General features: G+C 42.7%; 1 protein-coding gene across 1 annotated transcript in view; it reads right to left on the bottom strand.

The window, feature by feature from the left end:
* The window catches only part of MPP4 (MAGUK p55 scaffold protein 4), a 155,401-nt gene that overhangs the window by 84,766 nt on the left and 49,306 nt on the right, over positions 1 to 21,329 (bottom strand). Inside the window, exons 5-6 of the mRNA XM_073633302.1 lie at positions 17,755 to 17,835; positions 17,501 to 17,632 (exon numbers count right to left, since the gene is read on the bottom strand). Coding sequence (XP_073489403.1) covers positions 17,501 to 17,632; positions 17,755 to 17,835 — 213 coding nt within the window. The remainder of the gene's footprint in view (positions 1 to 17,500; positions 17,633 to 17,754; positions 17,836 to 21,329) is intronic.

The raw sequence follows: 21,329 nt of genomic DNA, 5'->3' as shown, positions 1-21,329 counted from the left end.
ACTTGATCTCTATGTATTAATTTTCCTATAATGCTATTGAGGCGTTTTGCTATTATTTTTGCTAATAATTTAATATCGAGGTTTAACAGAGAGATAGGCCGATAATTCACACAGGAAGTATCATCAGAAAGGGGTTTTGGGATCATACAAACAATTGCCATTAGTGTTTCTTGCCGAAAAGAATGTCCATCTAGAAGATTGTTAAAAGTTTCAGTGAGAATGGGAGAGAGTATTTCTGAGAATGTTTTATAGTATAAAGCCGAGTAGCCGTCTGGGCCTGGTCTTTTGTTAAGTTTTAGGTCTTTTATGGCGTTAGCAACTTCATCTATAGTTATAGGCTCATCCAAACTGCTTTTTTGATTCTGAGATAATTCAGGTAAGGTTATTTTTGAGAAGAAGGATTCAGCCTCTGTAGGATTAAATTCATTGTTTGTCTTGTATAAAGTTGCGAGATGTGAGTGAAATTTATGGACTATTTTAACTGGATTACAAGTGTAAACATTTTTTGATAATTTCAAACGTATTGGTTTGAAAGATTTGTTAGTTGAATTTAATGCCCGAGCCAAATATGTACCTGGTTTGTTTGTATTCATGTAGAAATTGTGTTTGGAGCGTTTGAGGGATTTATCAACTGACTCAGTGAGAAATAGATCATATTCCAATCTAGATTTTTCCAGATGAGATTTTGTACTCTGAGATGGATTATCTTGAAATGATATGTAGGCTGCATTAAAATTGAGTTCTAGTTTTTTTGCTAGATTTTTGCGTTCCCGTTTAAATAGTGCCATTTGTCTTTGTATTGTACCACACAAGACAGGCTTATGAGCTTCCCACAGTGTTATTGGGGAGATGTCTGTTGTATTATTAATTGATATGTATTCCTTTAAAGCTTGTTCAATGGCCATCTGATGTAGTGGGTGTTTGAGCATTATGTCCGGTAAGTACCACGTTGGGTCATGCGCTTTTGGTATGGCTGAGGCTATAGTAGTGTATACTGCATTATGGTCAGACCACGGAATCGGAATTATATCTGATGCAATAATTTCTGGTATCATTCCTATTGTTAGAAAAATATGATCTATTCTGGTGAAGGTTTGATGAGGGTGCGAGAAATAAGTGAATTTCCTTTTCATTGGGTTACTTTCTCTCCATGAATCTACCAGATTGTATTTGGAAAGAAGTTGAGAAAAAGGTAATCTAGAGGTTATTATGGATGGTGTAAAAGGTGATTTATCTAGAAATGGGAGGAGGACCTGGTTCGAATCCCCACACATTATCACTGTTCCTATTTTGTGTGTATTAATCACTTGTAATATATGTGAGAGGAATGGTGTAGGTTGTTTGTTAGGAGCGTAGTAGGAAATCACCGTGATTGCTGTATCCATTATATAACCCATGAGTATCAGGTATCTACCTTCTGGGTCTTTAATTTCTGATGATAAGGTGAATGGTGTGGATTGGTGAAATGCAATTAGAGTTCCCCTTTGCTTGGTACAGGCAGAAGCCGTGTAAATTTGTTGATAAAAAGGAGAAATATATTTTGGAGTAGAATCTTTGGTGAAGTGTGTTTCTTGGAGGCATACTATGTGAGCCTTCTTGTTATGGAAAGTACGGAAGGCTTTGGTCCTTTTTTGAGGGACATTTATTCCCTGAACATTCAGGGAAAGTATATTTAGTGGTGCCATGGCAATAGATCAAATAGTTTTGACTTACTTTTTGTTATGCAGAGCTGACTGCGCAGATCAACCTGTGTGGACTGAAGAGATGAATAGATAGAAAAGAAACCAGTGAATTCTGGAGTAAAGAGTAAACAAAAAACATATGAGATTAGATGATACATTGTATAAATTATTTTTTGCAAGTAATCACAATTTACCCGTGAAAGAGAATAAATATCTCTCTCAGGGGAATAAGTGCCTTCGTCACACTCCCACATAATATGGTTGGGAGAATGAGGAGGGCTAATGGGGGTACACGGATCTTCCGCTTACAGGAGAGAAGTGCTATGTCAAAAGACATCAAAATGATGTTTCATTAATTGGAGTGCAGAATATAGTTTTTGTTGAAATTATTTATTCCAGGGTGGTTGTATATGGTTAGTCTTGCCCTAGGCTAAATAATTCAGTTAGAAAGGTACTGTTAATAACTTTGGTATTGATGAAGATAGTTTGAATTATTTTGGGACTTTAACCCCTCCAGAGTAAACAATTACATATTTTATTCATATGTAACTGTTTAGATATGTTAACTCATAAAATTGAGGTTGTATTGCTTCAGATTAGAATAAACAAAAACATAAGTCTAGGAACTAGTTAGGTAATAATATATTTGTTTTAAGAAAAGAAAGAAAAAGCTTCCATTACTTCTGGATTATTGAACATATTTGTCCTAAAAAGTAATAAATCTATTGTTATTACCTGATAATATATAACTGAACAAGAATTTCCTTATTTCACTTATATATTCTAAGGCTATATGAATCAGAAGTAATAAGAAATATAACTGGAATGTAACTTGATCCCACACAGTGTGTGACTATCAGAATGCAGTTACATTCAGTTATAAATACAGGTTTTTTATAGAGAACCATCTCTTAGTATAATAAATGAAGAGATATCAGGAATTTTAATGTCAGTCCATTGAATCTTCTTGGTCCAAGGATGATGTGGCATAACGGCCTCTTTTGTGAGAATGATGATTCCCATTTTGTTCTGGAATTTTCTGGGTGCTGCCTGAAGGTGAAGATGATGCCATTCTTCTGCGTGTGGGAGTGTTGCTGCTTGTGGGTTCTGTCAGATTTAATTTTAAAAGGGTTTGTTGTAGTTCATCTGCTGATCTGCTTCTGTAAATTGTACCTTGGTGGTTAAATCTGACTGAAAAGGGGAAGCCCCATTGATACATAATGTTGTGACGTTGCAGTTCCATTAGTTGGGGTTTCATGGATCGTCTTTTAGTAATAGTAAGTTGGGATAGGTCAGCAAAAATTTGATAATTGTGTCCTTGAAAATTAAGTTCCTTTTTTTCTCTTGCAGCAATTAGTATTTGTTCTTTCGTTCTGTAATAATGAAATTTTGTGATTATATCACGTGGGGGTCCATCTTTCTTTTTGGCTGTGAGGGCTCTGTGTACTCTGTCCAGTTCTAAACGTTCAATAGGGATATCTGGCTTTAGTTCTTGTAATAGAGCAGTAATAGTAGATTGCAGGTCTGTCACAGTTTCAGGTATTCCCCTTATGCGCAAGTTTGAACGTCTGGCTCTATTTTCATAATCTTCGAGCTTAGTTTGAAGTATTAAATTCTCTTTTTTTAATTGTTCCAATTCTGTTATATTTTCTTGGGTTGTAATTTCAATTTCATCCATTTTTATTTCTAAGGCTGCGGTGCGGTTTCCCAGCTCTCTTATTTCTTTGGTTAGGTTTTTTGTTATTTGGTCTGAGGTTTGTTTTAAAGCCTTATGAAGCATCTTTTCAAATTGTAATAATATTACTGGGGATGTTGAGGAGGCTTGTGGAGAAGTTTGTGAGAGGATTTGTTCTGTATCTGACTCAAATGGAGAGTCTTGCTGTGACATTTTCTGTCTGTGAGAGCGCCCTGATGCTGTATCTTGTGAGGTGACTGGAGCTGCTTCAGCTGCAGTGAGTGCCTGTGAGCTCTTTGTGAGGTGATTTTTATTTCTGCCACGGTTTCCTCCCAGTACCATATTTCCTGCCCAAACTTTCACAGTTTGTTCCCTGGGGCAAAAAGGTTCAAATGGATACCTTTTGAGCCTGCAGGCTCCGCTTTGTCCTTCTCTTCTCTCCTCAGCGGTGTGGAGCTCTAACAATGCATGTCTGCTCTGCAACAAGTTTTTCACACCTGGATTTGGGGATCCTCTGCCATTCCTCCTTGCAGATCCTCTCCAGTTCTGTCAGGTTGGATGGTAAACGTTGGTGGACAGCCATTTTTAGGTCTCTCCAGAGATGCTCAATTGGGTTTAAGTCAGGGCTCTGGCTGGGCCATTCAAGAACAGTCATGGAGTTGTTGTGAAGCCACTCCTTCGTTATTTTAGCTGTGTGCTTAGGGTCATTGTCTTGTTGGAAGGTAAACCTTTGGCCCAGTCTGAGGTCATGAGCACTCTGGAGAAGGTTTTTGTCCAGGATATCCCTGTACTTGGCCGCTTTCATCTTTCCCTCGATTGCAACCAGTCATCCTGTCCCTGCAGCTTAAAAACACCCCCACAGCATGATGCTGCCACCACCATGCTTCACTGTTGGGACTGTATTGGACAGGTGATGAGCAGTGTCTGGTTTTCTCCACACATACCGCTTAGAATTAAGGCCAAAAAGTTCTATCTTGGTCTCATCAGACCAGAGAATCTTATTTCTCACCATCTTGGAGTCCTTTGGGTGTTTTTTTAGCAAACTCCATGCGGGCTTTCATGTATCTTGCACTGAGGAGAGGCTTCCGTCGGGCCACTCTGCCATAAAGCCCTGACTGGTGGAGGGCTGCAGTGATGGTTGACTTTCTACAACTTTCTCCCATCTCCCGACTGCATCTCTGGAGCTCAGCCATAGTGATCTTTGGGTTCTTCTTTTCCTCTCTCACCAAGGCTCTTCTCCCCCCGATAGCTCAGTTTGGCCGGACGGACAGCTCTAGGAAGGGTTCTGGTCGTCCCAAACGTCTTCCATTTAAGGATTATGGAGGCCACTGTGCTCTTAGGAACCTTAAATGCAGCAGAAATTTTTTGTAACCTTGGTCAGATCTGTGCCTTGCCACAATTCTGTCACTGAGCTCTTCAGGCAGTTCCTTTGACCTCATGATTTTCATTTGCTCTGACATGCACTGTGAGCTGTAAGGTCTTATATAGACAGGTGTGTGGCTTTCCTAATCAAGTCCAATCAGTATAATCAAGCACAGATGGACTCAAATGAAAGTGTAGAACCATCTCAAGGATGATCAGAAGAAATGGACAGCACCTGAGTTAAATATATAAGTGTCACAACAAAGGGTCTGAATACTTAGGACCATGTGATATTTCAGTTTTTCTTTTTTAATAAATCTGCAAAAATGTCAACAATTCTGTGTTTTTCTGTCATTATGGGGTGCTGTGTGTACATTAATGAGGAAAAAAAATGAACTTAAATGATTGGCTGCAATATAACAAAGAGTGAAAAATTTAAGGGGTCTGAATACTTTCCGTCCCCACTGTATATATATATGTAGCGGGCACCTACTTTTAAGCAGGTGACCTTTATTGTTAGCTTCTGTTACAGGTAAATTTAGACAGGCTGATTCTATTTGCAGCAGGCCTGTTTTGTTTGATTTCCATGTTTGAGTGACAGGTGGGTTATGTGTTGGTCTTGGCCAATCATTAATTTGCTTGGTAATCCCGGGACTCTCATATAAAAAGTCACATGGTGCCACGGGAGCTCGCGTCCAAGTCCAGTCCTGCTCTGAGGAGCAAGAGAGCCAGCCTGGCTCCCGGAGGGGAAGTTGGAGGTTTTCCCCTCCGGGGAGCCAACGGAGCTTCACCTTAGCGAGAACGGTGGAGATCCAGTCCTCATGGAGGAACAGACGACATCTTGCTGCGTGTAGTCGTGGATGTCGTAGGCCGCCCCTGCGGGGAGGGGAACGGGCCACAAAAAGATAGAGAAAGCTGAGGATCATTGCGGATGAAGTAGCAGCAAAGCGGAAGGAAACTGGGCAATCGATCGTTTATGAGTGGCACATGGACTATTGATCACGTGAGTGAAAGCCCAAGGTAAAGGTACTGCCAGAGACTGAGGGTTGTTGGTGCACAAGTCAGTGAGATGGGCTGTAACGGCCTATGACTTTGAGTTCAGCATTGCCCCGGGATTCCAATCAGTCAAGCGGAAGGAGTTATTCAGAGTTGGCTCTCCTTTAGCTTAACTTGGAAGTACCGTGTCGGTGGGAAGTAGTGGTAAAGAGGTAACGGTGAAGCTGCAAGCACACATGTAGAGATGTGGATCGTTCTTTTAAAGTTATCCAGATGAAGAAGTTATTCAGAGTGACTCTTTATCAAATCATTCTCTATTAAATTTACTTCCATCGTCCCTGATTGAAGAGAAAAATGATTTCTTGACTGTCCGCAATTGTACTCAGATTTTCCTGTATGATTCACTGAAAGATGACAATGTAATAGAAGAGCATCTCAAAGGAAGTCCTTCTCCTATCCCAGTTTATGTTGATGAATAAAGCATTAAGAAAAAGCATTAAGGACTGTGACTTTTAAATCTATGGGCTGCGAGGGTTGAGTAGTAAATGTGAATTACAGATATAGCAAATAATCAGCCGCTCCTTCGGGGGTAAGCGATATATATATATATATATATATATATATATATATATATATATATATATATATATATATTTTTTTTTTTTTTGGTGACGGTATGCAAGGTGAGATAATGGATAATCAGTACATTGCACCTCGCATGCGTTCTATTTTAAGAGACTGAACCGGAATCCGGCCCGGGTTTTTCCAGCTTCTGTGGCAGGCTTGGTTCCGGTCCGGATCTTGTGGTCCACTTCAGTCCACGCTCTGGTGGACTTAAATGAGCAGGAAGAGAGCACAGCAGAGCTCTGGCCTGAGACTCAGAAGGGAATCTGAGAGAGAAAGGAGCTCTGTTTGGATTTAAAAAGAAGGTTTGCTTTACCACAAGCTTATCTCCCACGCGTGGTGGACTCGGCGGGCAATTTCTAAAGATGAAGGAAATGTTAAAGGCCCTGCTACAGGCCAATGCGGCCCAGCAGGAGATGAACCGGCAGTTCACAGAGGCTCTGGTGGAATTGAAAAAAGGGTTCACACTTCCTGTGCCAGTGGAACCAAAATTGGTACGTGCCACATACCACCTACAGAAGATGACACCTGCCGATGATGTTGAGGCATACCTTGCGACTTTTGAGAGAATCGCTGTCCACGAAGGATGGCCAAAAGAACAGTGGGCGGGTCTGTTGGCCCCATTTCTGACAGGAGAACCTCAAAAGGCCTATTTTGATCTGGAACTGGATAAGGCCCAGGACTATGAGACTCTGAAGACAGGAATATTTGCACGCTTGGGTGTCACCATGGCAGTACTGGCCCAGCATGGACCTACTCCAGCAACAAGCCACCCCGTTGTCAAATGTTCGACCTGGTCCACCTCACCGGGAAGTGGTTACAGCCAGAGACCCTGACAGGCCCTCAGATCGTGGAGCGTGTGGTAATGAACCACTACCTGCGTACGCTCCCTGCTGCTCTGAGGAAGTGGGTCAGACAGGAGGACCCCAAAACTGCAACCCAATTGGTGGACCTAATGGAGAGGTACATTGCTACTGAGGACTTGGTGAACCTGTCTACGCCCCACTTCGGTGTGTCTAGGGGTGCAAGATTGCCTAGTGGTTCTGGTAAGACTGTTCTGGGGTTCAAGAGCATGGGGAAGTTAGACTGTTACAGCTAATGAGACTGTGGGTCCTAGACTTGGAGACTGGCCAAAGAATCCAGGAAGGTGTTTGGGACCGTTAGGAGGACTGGGGGTAGAGCACATACAGTGTTTTCGTTGCCATGCATTAGGGCATATTGCTGAAAACTGTCCTATTAATGATGAACCTATGCAATACGATTATGCTTATATGAAAAGAAGCATATCTCTGTTTGCACAGGTCGCATATACTGCATCATGTCAGAGTCGCATTGAAAAACAAAAGTGTGTTATTTCAGTGGATGGAAAGCCACTCACAGCGCTGCTAGACTCTGGTAGTGTGGTGACCTTAATCAGAAATGATTGTGTAAACCCCACAAAACTACACCCCAGTACTATTGGGGTCATTTACATCCATGGGGACACTCAGGACTACCAGACAGTGGTGGTTGAGGTTGATACCCCATGGGGCAGTGTAACACATTCAGTAGGGGTGGTACCTTCACTTCTTCATGAAGCTTTAGTGGGGAGAGATTTTCCCCATTTTTGGAGTTTATGGGAGAGCAAAGGGAGTCTGGTAGATAGAGCTCCCCCTGCTGGGGAAGCACAGGAACTCTCACCAGACCCTTTTTGCCAAAGGGAAGGGGACGTTGTTGGGGGGGGATCGAGGAAGCTGGAGAGCCCTTTGAGCTCTTGTATGGTAGACATCCCAGGGGGCTGCTAGATGTCGCCAAAGAAATGTGGGAAGGAGAGGCCACCACATATAGAAGCATCATAGATCATGTCTCCTTGATGCAGGATTGAATCGCAGTTGTCCTGCCCCTGGTACGGGAACATATGGAGCGAGCCCAGGGGGCCCAGAGGAGGGTCTATGATTGGGATGCCAAGGGCCATACTTTTAGCCCCGGGGACAGAGTGTTGGTACTTGTGCCCACGGTAGAATGTAAGTTCCTAGCCAAGTGGCAGGGTCACTTTGAGGTTGTCGAAAGGGTAGGGGAAGTAAACTACAACCAGGAAAAATGAAACCACAACAGTTTTCATGTGGATCTCTTAAAGCCATGGAAGGACAGTGAGACTTTACTGGCTGCATCCCTGCCTCCAACAGACCAGGTACCGGTGACACCTGACGTCCCCATATCGGATTCCCTGTCCATCGCACAACAAAGTGACGTTAGGGCGTGTGTGTGAAAATAGAGACCTTTTCTCCCCCTTACCCGGACTGATCAAGATGATCCAGCATGATATAGTGACGGAACCTGGGGTTTGCGTAAATGTAAAGCCATATAGAATCCCAGAGGCCAGGTGAAAGGCAGTCGCGAAAGAAGTCAAAAATATGTTAGAGTTGGACGTGATAGTAGAGTCCCACAGTGATTGGTCCAGCCCCATAGTGCTGGTCCCAAAACCCAATGGCACTATTAGGTTTTGTAATGACTTTAGGGAAGTCAACAGTGTGTCCAAGTTCGATGCATACCCGATGCCTTGGGTCGACAAACATGTGGACAGGTTGAGACAGGCCCGCTACATAACAACCCTAGACCTAATGAAAAGCTACCGGCAAATACCGCTAACTGAAACGGCCAAGGAGAAGACTGCCTTTTCCACTCCTGAGGGCTCATTTCAGTACAAGCGGGTGCCTTTTGGTCTGCATGGGGCCTCTGCATCGTTCCAGCGAATGATGGACAAAACTTTGAGACCACATCGCCCGTATGCAGCCGCTTATTTGGACAATGTGGTCATCCAGCCCAGATTGGGAATCGCACCTGCCCCAATTACAAGCAGTGGTAGGATTCCCTTAGGGAAGCAGGTCTCACGGCCAACCAAAAAAAGTGTGCCATAGGCCTGGAGGAGGCCAAATACCTTGGGTACCTTATTGGCTGGGGACTGGTCAAGCCTCAGACCAATAAGATTGAGACAATTCAAAAATGGCCCCAACTGGTAAACAAAAAACAAGTTCGGCCTTCCTGGGCATTACAGGGTATTACAGACATTTTATACCCAACTTTGCCACCATTGCCGCCCCTCTGACCAACCCGACGAAGGGTAGAGGGTTGGTCATGGTCAAATGAAATCCTGAAGCCGGGGAGGCTCAGAAATTAAAGCAGGCCCTTTGTGTACTACCGGTGCTAATGACCCTGGACTTCACAAAGGGGTTTGTGGAACAGACGAACGCTTCTGAGGTGGGCCTACGGGCTGTACTATCCCAGAACAGAGATGGTGAGGAGCACCCGGTTGTATACCTGAGCCGGAAACTGAACAAGCATGAAAAAAAACTAGGCCATTGTCGAAAAAGAGCGTCCCGCTATTAAATGGGCCTTAGACTTCCTTTAGTATTACTTGTTGGGTAGGTCATTTAAGCTGGTCACCGACCATGCTCCCCTAAAGTGGATGTGTGACAACATTCAGAAAAATGGCTGTGTGACAAGATGGTTTCTGGCTTCACAACCCTTTAAGTTTACAGTAGAGCATAGGCCGGGCAAGCTCCAAAACAATGCGGATGCCCTCTCCTGCATGCACTGTATGCTTGGGACTATTGCTCAGCCACAGGGGCTTGAGCAGAGGGGGAGAATATGTGACAGTATGAGAGGTAAGGTAATGGATAATCAGAATATTTCACCTCGCATGCGTTCTATGTAAGAGACTGAACCGGAATCCGGCCCAGGTTTTTCCAGCCTCTGTGGCAGGCTTCGTTACGGTCCGGTTGTTGTGGTCCACTTGAGTCAACGCTCAGGTGGACTTTAAATGAGCAGGAAGAGAGCACAGCAGAGCTCTGGCCTGAGACTCAGAAGGGAATCAGAGAGAGAAGCGCTGCTTGGATTTAAAAAGGTTTGCTTTATCACATGTTTTGTGGATGACGGGGACCAGCCCCACACCGTATAGAGAGGAGTCTACTGTTTAGTTTAGCGCCGGATGGCAAGGATTTACTTTACTGTTTTTTTGTTTGTTTTCATGACTTTGCAAACCTCTTCTAAATACCAGCCAGATTTTAAAGAAACTGCCTGCACGCTGACCCTAATTTCCAGAAAAGGTGATCCCCATGAGCTAATATATATATATATATATATATATATATATATATATATATATGGGAGCAGACTCAATGCAGGGACAAACTCACAGTTTCTTTAGGAAAACATCATGTTTAATCCACAGGGTATTCCCAAACAGAAGAAAAAGGGCATCTTGCCATTAATCAAACAAAAATAAACTTCTGCTCTACCGAGCCATATTGTGCCCGTAGTCTGACCAGTCCTTGGTTTTTTAGTAAGTGTCCTTACAAACGTAAATACTTTGTATCCAAAGTCAGGGAATAAGCAGCCATGCTCCTAGTTGCCTCCTCACATGGAGACACACACTCTCTCTGAGAGCTAGGACAAGCTGCCTTAATCAAGACCTAAAAAGAAGACATTAAACTGCGGTCCATGGACTTAGGAGTCTGTCCCACCCAGATCTATATCAGACTCCCAATAAAACCAGCCCCGGAACAGACTTTACCAATACAGGGTAAAGAACTATCCTTCTTTACCCTGAAGTCTTTGTTGGTATTATCTTAGATTGCAAATATAAGAATCCGTGGAGTAACATATATCTCATCAACCATTTTTCTTGAAATTTTAACCAGTTTCACAGGTACCCGGCTACATAGCCGACCCCCCTCCCCCCCCCCCCCCCGCTCAAACTCGGGGGGTTGAGCAACTTGGGCAAACAGACTGTAAACTTTGGAGAGAGCATCCACATTAGCTTGTTGGCTACCTGGTATATGTTCTACTAAAAATTAAAAATTCTGTAGAGCCAAGAACCATCTAGTAACTCTTGCATTTTTCTCCTTATTTTGGGCCATCCATTTGTGAGAGGCATGGTCAGTTAGGAACTTAACCTGTCGCCCTAACAGATAATATTTTAAACTTTCAAGAGCCCATTTGATGGCTAGACATTCCCTTTCTACAATGGCATATCTTTTTTCAGCAGAGGTCAATTTTCTGCTTAAGAATGCGATGGGGTGTTCCTCCCCATTCACCACTTGGGACAACACTGCACCTAATCCCACTTCTGAAGTATCCATCTGCACTACAAATTCCTGTGTAAAATTTGGGGTGTTTAAGACAGGGCTATTACACAGGGATGTCTTTAGGTTCTGGAAAGCTTTCTCAGCTTCTGGGGACCAAGTTACCCCTGTGGACTTCCCCCCCTTGGTAAGATCTGTAAGGGGAGCGGCCAACGTAGCAAAATTGGGGACAAACCTTCTGTAGTAGCCTACTAACCCCAAAAAAGCCCTGACCTGTTTTTTATTAAGGGGTCTTGGCCAACTTTGGATTGCCTGGACTTTTGTGACTTGGGGTTTTACTACCCACCTGCCAATAATGTACCCTAAATACTGGGCCTCCTCTAATCCTACAGCACACTTCTTAGGATTGGCTGTCAGACCCTCACAACGGAGGGCATTAACAACAGCCTGCACTTTAGGTAAGTGGCTCTCCCAGTCTGCACTAAAAATTACCACGTCATCTAAATATGCAGATGCATAGGCTTGGTGGGGTTTAAGGATGCGATCCATCATCCGCTGAAAAGTGGCCGGGGCCCCATGTAGGCCAAATGGCATCCTCTTATACTGCCAGTGCCCTTCAGGAGTGGAAAAGGATGTCTTCTCTTTCGCACGTTCTGTAAGTGGTATTTGCCAATACCCCTTCGTAAGGTCCAGGGTGGTGATATATTGAGCATGTCCTAAACGCTCAATTAGCTCATCCACCCTGGGCATTGGATAAGCATCAAATTTTGACACCTTATTCAGCTTTCGGAAGTCATTACAAAATTGGATGCTTCCATCCGGCTTGGGAATAAGGACGATTGGACTACACCACTCACTATGAGATTCTTATATTACATTAAGTTCCAACATCCTCCTTATTTCCTCTGAGACTACTTGGCGACGAGCTTCTGGGATGCGATAAGGTTTTAAATTAACTTTCACCCCAGGCTCGGTCACAATATCATGCCTTATTACTGAAGTTACCCCTGGAAGATGAGAGAATTCCCTATTTCTTAGTAGAAATTTCTTGGTCTCTTGTTTCTGGCTTACAGACAGGGCCTCCGCGATCTCTACCCCAGGCACGGTAAAAGGACCTGCGGTAGTCATCTCCAAGGGTGCGTGGACCACAAGGGATTCTCTGTCTTTCCAGGGCTTCAATAGATTAACATGATAGATTTGGTAGGGCTTCCTTTTGCCAGGCTGATGTACTCTATAGTTAACTTCCCCCACCTGTTCTACAACCTCGTATGGCCCTTGCCATTTCACCAGAAATTTGTTCTCCAATGTAGGTACCAGCACAAGAACTCTGTCACCGAGGTTAAAGGTTCGGATCTTGGCTGAACGGTTATAGACTCTAGCCTGAGCCTGCTGAGCCTGTTGCAAATGGGTTTTAACAATGGGCATGACTTTTCCAATCCGGTATTGCATTTGAGCAATATGTTCCACTACTCTTTTGAGTGGGGTTGCCTCTTGTTCCCAGGTCTCTTTTGCTATATCTAATAGGCCTCTCGGATGTCGGCCATACAGCAACTCGAAAGGGGAAAAGCCGGTGGAGGCTTGGGGTACCTCCCATATAGCAAACATGAGATAGGGCAAGAGGCAGTCCCAGTCCCTACCATCTGCCGCTACCACTTGTTTTAACATTCCTTTCAGTGTTATGTTGAACCTTTCCACTAGACCATCTGTTTGTGGGTGGTACACAGAAGTGCGTAAATGATTCATTTTAAACAATTTACACAATTCTTTAGTAACCTTCGAAATGAAGGGCGTGCCCTGGTCAGTTAACAGCTTCCGAGGAATACCAACACGTGAAAACATAAGAAAAAGCTCTTTAGCAATACTCTTAGCTGAGGGGTTCCTTAACGGGATTGTCTCTGGGTACCAGGTGGCATAGTCCAAGACAACCAGGATATACTGGTGCCCCCTGGCGGACTTAACCATGGGACCTACGATGTCCATGGCAATCCTGTCAATGATGGATAAAAGTACCAATGGACTCCGGAAATGTGAGAGCGGAGCGGTGAGCTGACAAACTGGGCAACATTCACAGTACAATTTTACCTCTTTGTGTAAGCCTGGCCAATAAAAACATTTCAATATTCTCTTCTTAGTTTTATCCACCCCCAGATGTCCCCCAAGAACATGAGAATGTGCCAGGTCTAGCACCATGCTTCTATGAGGTGGAGGTACTAGCAACTGTTCCAGTCTCTCTCCTCGTATTTCATCGACTCGGTATAACAGGTCATGTTCCATAACAAAATAGGGGAATAGAGCTTTCTCCCCAGGGTCTTGGGGTACCCCATTTACCACTTTTACATGTTCCCTTGCCCTAGCTAAAATGGGGTCCCTAAGCTGGGCCATGCCAAACTTTTCTCGGGTCGTGGGCAGGTCCAGTAGGTCTAACTCCAGAGGGGGGTCCTCTGTGTCACCTGCAAGGACCTCCAAGGGAAAATTTGCAGACTCTTCTCTTTATTCTGCCCCTCCAGCGGTTCCGGGCAGTAGGAATCCATTCCAGCTGGGGGCCCTGCTCCCTGGGCCTTTCCCCATAAGTCCCAGATAAAAGGGAAGTCTCGTCCGAGGACAGTGTTATACATGAGATTTGGGACTACTCCAACCTCATGGTCCATGGTGCCACAGGGAGATTCGATAGACACAATGGCCGTGGGGTAGGACTTGGTATCCCCATGAATACAAACAACGCCCATTAGCTGTTGCTGCAACTTTTTGGATCACGAGACTGGCATGCACTAGAGTTACTAGACTGCCAGAATCCAGCAAGGCAGTCATCTGGCAACCGTCCACTTTAATGACACAAATGACACCCTTTAATGTTGTAGTTTACGGACTCTATAGCACAGATAACTTTGGTCGGTGTCTTTTAGGGCACTGACAGATTTAGAGATGTCCGCTCACAGCTAGCCAGGAAGTGTGAGCGGAGTGGGAGTTACCATGGCGACTGTCCACTAACGAGGCTCAGACAGAGTCAATTGGCTGGGATGAGGGCGGTATATTACCTGGTACGTCGCGTCATTTGGCCACACCCTCAGATGATGTCGTTGATGACGAAACGCATCAGGGTTGGGCCCAGCGACTGCCAATAGTGACGTCATCATGCTGATCGGGACGGGCGCTCACTAGTGAGCATCGCAGAGTGAGGTAGGAGACGCCGCCTGGTATCTGATCCTTCCCGGACGAGGATGATGTCAGTGTGATTCATTTATTGTCTACATTGTAAGTGCAATTCTTAAGAGGGGTTTTGGATGTTGAGATTAAAGCATTTTAAATGGAATTATGCTATGGATATTTCTTTTTGCATTTGCATGAGTGTATCAGTGTAAGATCCAACTTCTGAGCTGCAGTATGGGAGGGAGATACCCATTCATTAAGTGACACCTGTGACTATTGATTGATGCCTATTATTCAGCTTAGTCTGGTAAGAGTATTTCCTAAAGGGGTGATCTGTCCCCCGACTTTACTCACGAGTGGAGGTGATGGTGGTAGATTACCGTTGAACATAAGTGATTGGGATCTTTATCCAGACGGGACTTTTTCACTGTATATGGACTGAGGAATTTATCACCTGCTCTTCACTTTAATATCACTAATATCACTACCACTGTCATTTTTGCACCGATACATGCATTGATGTAATGGTTATTTTTATGTAGCGCTGCCTTATTTTGTGTGTGTATATATATATATATATATATATATATTTATATATATATATAGTCTGGTCCCAGTTTCCTAGTGTAGCTAAGCAGATTTGGCCATTCTTGCTGCTGATTACGGACAATGGGGCTGCCAAGAGTTGGGCCATCACCAGAGAGACTGCCTTAACTGTACCCAGAGGAAGCCAGCCATTCAAGAACCAAAGAAGTGGTAATTGACTTGTTGTTCATTGAAGCTTTGACGGCCAAGAGAGTGTGTGCGACAGATTATGTTGTTTAATGGGACCTCGGATAATGTACTGTACCCGAGCAAATTCTTGTATGTTATTCTTTAAATTTTTATCAAACAAATCTGACAAAAAAGAAAGTTGAGGTATGGGGGCATGACCTAGGCCAAGAGGAGATAGTGATCACATGCACCTCAAGGGAAGGGTGGCTGCAAGTGAAATTGGGCAAGAATATCATCCAGGGACTGAAAACTGAGATACTGAAGGGGTGCCCTGCACACTTTGGCCCACAAGAGGCCAGGCAACTGTTTCATGTTCTGGAGGCATTGAGGGCCCTGACCCTTGCTCTGTAAACATCTGGGAAAAAGCTGGCTTCATCTGTGTTTCCTTTGGAACAGAGGTTGCGGTATCACCTAATCAAGAGCTTATACTCCCTATTTATTGCTGGCTCTCGTCATGGATCACTGTCATTCAGGAACCCTTCCCTTAGAAGTGGCTCAATTTTTTCGTTGCCAGGACCCTCACAGTGGTCCAGCAAGGTATGGTACTAGTTATCGTAATAAACTCTGTATATAACACACTTGTGATATATGTATGGTCCTGAAGAAGCGGGGAATCCCGCATAAAGCGTAGACCAGTTACAAGTACATGTATCCATCAGATTTGGATATTTTTGTATTTATCGCAAAGTTTATTTATGCATATCTATGTTTTTAATATTGTGTTTATGACAATGTTTTATGTGTAATAAAATGTTATAAAGATTTTTATTCTGACTTTGTTCTCATTTGGCATATTTAAAGTTCCACTACTTTTGTTTTCAAAAATACCATATTCATCAATGGGATGATGCCAATGTGAACTTGAGATTGGATTTTATGACATGTCCTCTACCTTATAACTGGTACCACTTAAACTTTTCCACTCCACTTGATCCCCAGGACATCAGTGTCGGAACTGGCAATAATCACTGATATGATTGTTCCCAAGGTGGTAAGAGTGAATATGAGCCAGTGGTTGGTTGGAATGAACTGAGAGTGGGCAGGAGTGCCAATACTATCACTCCTACAACTGACCACTGAAAAACTGAAACCCACTCAGTTAGAAGCAGTAAAGCAACTAACAGATAAGTGGTCAGAGGTGTTTGTAAATGGGGGCAATGACCTAGATTGTATAATTTGGATTGAACATGAGATACCCATAGGAAAGAGCCTTCCTATCCAGGAGAGATATTAGAGCAAACTTCCACACCTCTACCATCATGTGAAGCAGATTCTAGAACAGATAATGCAACAACGGATGTCTTGGTAAGGAAAAAGGATGATACCTTTCTCTTTTTTGTGGACCATAGGCACCTGAATGTGTAAACCTGAGGGACTCCTATCCTCCTCCATAGACTGAGGAATCCCTTTCTGCTGTAGGACAGGCCAAGGTGGGGATTGGCAGATTCCTGTCAGCATAACAGACTGGCTGTAAACTGCTTTTAATATTCCCATTTGGTTGTGCCAGTTTTTGGGCTGAACAATGCTCCTCTTCCAGAGGATAAACCCAGTATGTGCTATCTGTTTCGGTATTTAGTTCCTAAGACTTTATTTCTAGAAAAGGCTTACTTCTGAATCATGAGAAAGTAAAGGCCATACAGGAATGGAGGCCCCCAATGAATGTGGCCAAAGTCAGAGCTTTTTTGGGGCTATTGGGATATTACTGGTGTTTCATTAATCACAGGAAACAATCTTTTTAAGTATGCAGTACAGGCTCAGCAAAGCAGGGCCTAATGAAGAGGATATGGAATCTCTCAATAGTCTTGCCTGTACCTGCAGCCTATTTGCTGACGGTAACATGTGCACTGTGGACAATCCAACTATCAGTTTATAAACAGGGATATGTTAAGAGGTTGCAAAATAGGGCAGCATTATAGGCCAATGGGTACTTAGTGGGTCCTGTGATCTCTACTTACACCTCGAAATATATATTTCAATTATGACATGTAGACTTTGGGGTCTGTTAAGGATACTCTACCAAGAAACATATTTAAGGATACTTGTGCTTTATGTCAGCTTCTGTAGTTTAAGATCTTCTATAAAATATGATATATGAGTGTTTTTCTATACCTTAACTACATGTTTTAAAGGCTCACCAAACAAAACGACCATCAAAATTCATAACTATAACACCTTACCAACGGTTGTTTGTTTTTCACCAGGCACACAATCCGCATAGCCTCCTCATTTTCAGGAATGTTATCTGGCAGTGGGGGAAGAATGGGTTCAAAATCTTTCTGTGCCACAATATCATGTGCCGACAAGAGAGCCTGAGGTAATAAAGGAGTAAATTGCAAGTTCCTACAGTGCAACATAAAATGTCATATACAGTAGTATATATTTGCTTTGCTATATGCATTATGTTACTTTTTTTCTCTAGAATATGGCTTGCCTTAAAGTGCGGGCCTCGCAGAAGACGTCTTAATTCACGAGAATCAGAAGAATGTGGAGCCTCACGCAATACATCTACTACCTGCCAAATAAAAATTACTAACTATTAAGTAGAGTCATAAAAAGTACATGTAGTATAGGAATCAATATAAAGTATAATAAAAAATAATACCTAAAACAATTATGTTTTTATAGCATTGAACGCTATTTAATCCATTTTTAATATTCAAAGCAAACTCACCAATTTACCCATGTCTTTATGCTTTATTTTGCTGAGAAATCACTTTAAAAACACCCTCTAGCACTGGGGGTGTCTGTGGCCATCTTGAGTAGGGGCAAATGATTCGTGTAGCATTTACTTCCTGGGATCCATCTGCCCTTAAAGCGGAGTTCCACCCATATTTTTCACTCTTCACCCTGCAGCACTAATATGCATCCTTAAAATGAATTAGCAATTTTTTTTTTCTGTTCACTTACCTGATTTATGCCTATATGTAATTTCACCTCCTCCTTTAGGAAGAAAATGATGCTGCACAAATAGAAAACTGGGCATAGTTTACAGCGTACCTTTGTTACATTGCTCGAGGCATGAGTATTCTAGGGGTATTTATCTTTAAAGTCATATTTCGGCTGGAACTCTGCTTTAACTCAGGCATGCATGCAGGAGGATGTGCTTAGCTGAGGACCCCCTTTGCCTCCTTAGGCATGGAAACCAGGAAGTAAGTAAAAAAAAAAAAAAGTTTGAAACAAGTAAATATAAGATAACTTTCTATCTATATACTAATGGTAGCAGCATAAAGATTAAAAATAGTTGATTGTTGATTTAAAGAGTGAAGCCTCACTTTAAGGACCTTATAGGCATCCAATGTTCCTAAATCAGGAAAGCAGGATACATTGTTACCTATTTGAAGAGAATCAGTGTAAAATAAAGATGTGTATTAAGAATAATCATTGAAGGAGTAGAACAGTTAAGATAATTTATTAGTAAAACTTAAGGTCGTGTATACTTGGAGATACCTCTCTGACTGAGTTCCAGTGGTATTTTTACTGATGGCTACACTTCAGTTCCCAACAGAAACAATTGGGTTTGGAGGCAAAGCTTTGTGTACTATGGATAAGGGCCACTTTAAGTAAAGTTATACTGTGTGCAATATTATTGTCTGCAATGTTTATCTACTACAAGGCAAAAACTGTGGAGCATTCCAGTTTATTATTTACCTTAAAAAAAAGACCAGGGTAGGCAGCTATAAGGATTTGTGTTTTCCCCAGGGTACTCGTACAAGGTGTATGTAAAGCCTTACTATGAACAGATCTTATTTGCTCCCTTTCGGGTAATTTATTTTACCCGCTGGAGCAAATTGGGCCATACTTTATAGTTTTTGGGGCGTTTTTTTGCCTTCATCTGGATCAACTGTGGGTATACTATTCTTTATATAGAGGTTTTCTATTTATTTTTTTCTGTTGTTTGAACTAGATGGGCTGTTATGTAATCTGTTGATCTTGTGTCCTCTGCACACTTCCTGTGTTATTTTAAAAAGCTCTCCTATTTTGCCTAACTCTCCTAGTTATAAATTGGATTAACTTTTATATTTTAGAGATCTGAGAGTGGGAGTGGTTAAGTAATTTAGCAAAAGATACCAGGCAGGGCTAACACCACAGAGTTCACAAAAATGCCATGTGTTGTCACCTAATACAGGGCTTAAATGCTGAGTGCATTTCTGGTAGATAAATAAGTATTTTACTGTACATGCAGGGTGGTTAAAGTGGAACTGAAATCAACATGGGCCATGTTTAATCCTTATGCTGCTGTCAAACTCAACTTCATCACGGGCCACATCAGCATTATGGTTGCCCTCAATGGGCCGGTTGTATCTGTAAGACTATATAAATGTATTCAGTGTTTTTTGTACGTCAGAGAATAGGTGCAGAAACCCAACCACGACCGTGATGTTGGCGAGTGAGAAAAGGACGATGAAAGCTAAATTCTGGCTGAAGAAAAGCCCTGAGTGTGAGGGCCAAATTAAATGGCCTGGAGGGCCAGATTAGGCCCGCAAGCCTTGTGTTTGACACATGTGCTAGCATTAGTAAACAAAAAATATATATTGTGTTTAGTTGTTTTACATAGTTAGTCAGGTTGAAAAAATTCCATCTAGTTCAACCAATTAAAAAAAAAAATATATATATATATATGATACCATCCCATAAACACAATCCTATACCCACAGTTGATCCAGAGGAAGGCGAAAAACCCCAGCAAAGCATGATCCAACTTGCTCCAGCAGGGGAAAAAATTCCTTTCTGATCCCCTGTGAGGCAATCGGATATTCCCTAGAAAAACTTTACCCATAAATGTTAGTACCCAGTTATATTATGTACATTTAGGAAAGGATCCAGGCCTTTTTTAAAGCAATCTACTAAGCTGGCCAGAACCACATCTGGAGGGAGTCTATTCCACATTTTCATAGCTCTTACTGTGAAGAAACATTTCTGTATTTGAAGATGAAATCTCTTTTCCTCTAGATGTAAAGAGTGCCCCCTTGTCCTCTATTTTTCAAAGCAATTTCTCAGTCAAATTAATCATGGAGACATGGGTGAATAGGTGAGGTTGTTTTAAATAATAGGATTTTTAAATACAGCTTACCTGTAAAATCTTTTTCTTGAGAGTACATCACGGGACACAGAGTATTCATTACATAGTGGGTCAGATAGGCACCATCAGTGATTGGACACTGGTTAACCCCAATTAAGGAGAATTCCTCCCCTATATAACCCCTCCCATATGGGGAGGACCTAAGTTTTGTAGCAAAGCAATAGGTAACCACATAAAACCCATAGAAGGGCGGGAGCTCTGTGTCCCGTGATGTACTCTCAAGAAAAGGATTTTACAGGTAAGCTGTATTTAAAAATCCTATTTTCTTGATCATACATCACGGGACACAGAGTATTCATTATATAGTGGAATGTCCCAAAGCAATGTTCATTAGAGGGGAGGGAGACACAGATCAGAAAATATAGACCGCAAACGGACCAGAGGGACTAAACTGCAGCCTGCAGTACACTGCGCCCGAAGGCGGTATCCTCTTGCCCTCTTACAACCACCTGATAGAATCTGGTGAATGTATGGACTGAAGACCAAGTCGCAGCCTTACAGATCTGAGCCATGGAGGCCTGGTGATGCACTGCCTAAGAAGCACTAACAGCCCTAGTTGAGTGCGCTTTCACATGAAAAGGAGGAGTCTTCCTCTTTATATCATAAGCCTGAAAAATAACCTGTCTAATCCATCTAGAAAGAGTGGATTTCGACGCTGCTTGGCCTTTCTTATGGCCATCTGGCAGAATAAACAAACAATCAGTTTTCCGTATCTGAGCGGTTACCTGCAGATAGACACTGACTGCTCCAACCACATCAAGAGTGTGCAAAGATTCTTCCTCCGTGGACTGCGGATCTGGAAAAAAGGATGGTAGGATTACATCTTGATTCAAATGGAATCCTGAAACCACCTTAGGTAAGAAGGAACGATTAGAACGCATAACAATCCTGTCCTTGTGAATAATTAAATATGGCTCTTTACAAGA

The sequence above is a fragment of the Aquarana catesbeiana genome, linkage group LG06, assembly GCF_042186555.1.
Source record: "Aquarana catesbeiana isolate 2022-GZ linkage group LG06, ASM4218655v1, whole genome shotgun sequence".
Taxonomy (NCBI): domain Eukaryota; kingdom Metazoa; phylum Chordata; class Amphibia; order Anura; family Ranidae; genus Aquarana; species Aquarana catesbeiana.
This window is presented reverse-complemented; position numbering and strand designations above follow the sequence as displayed.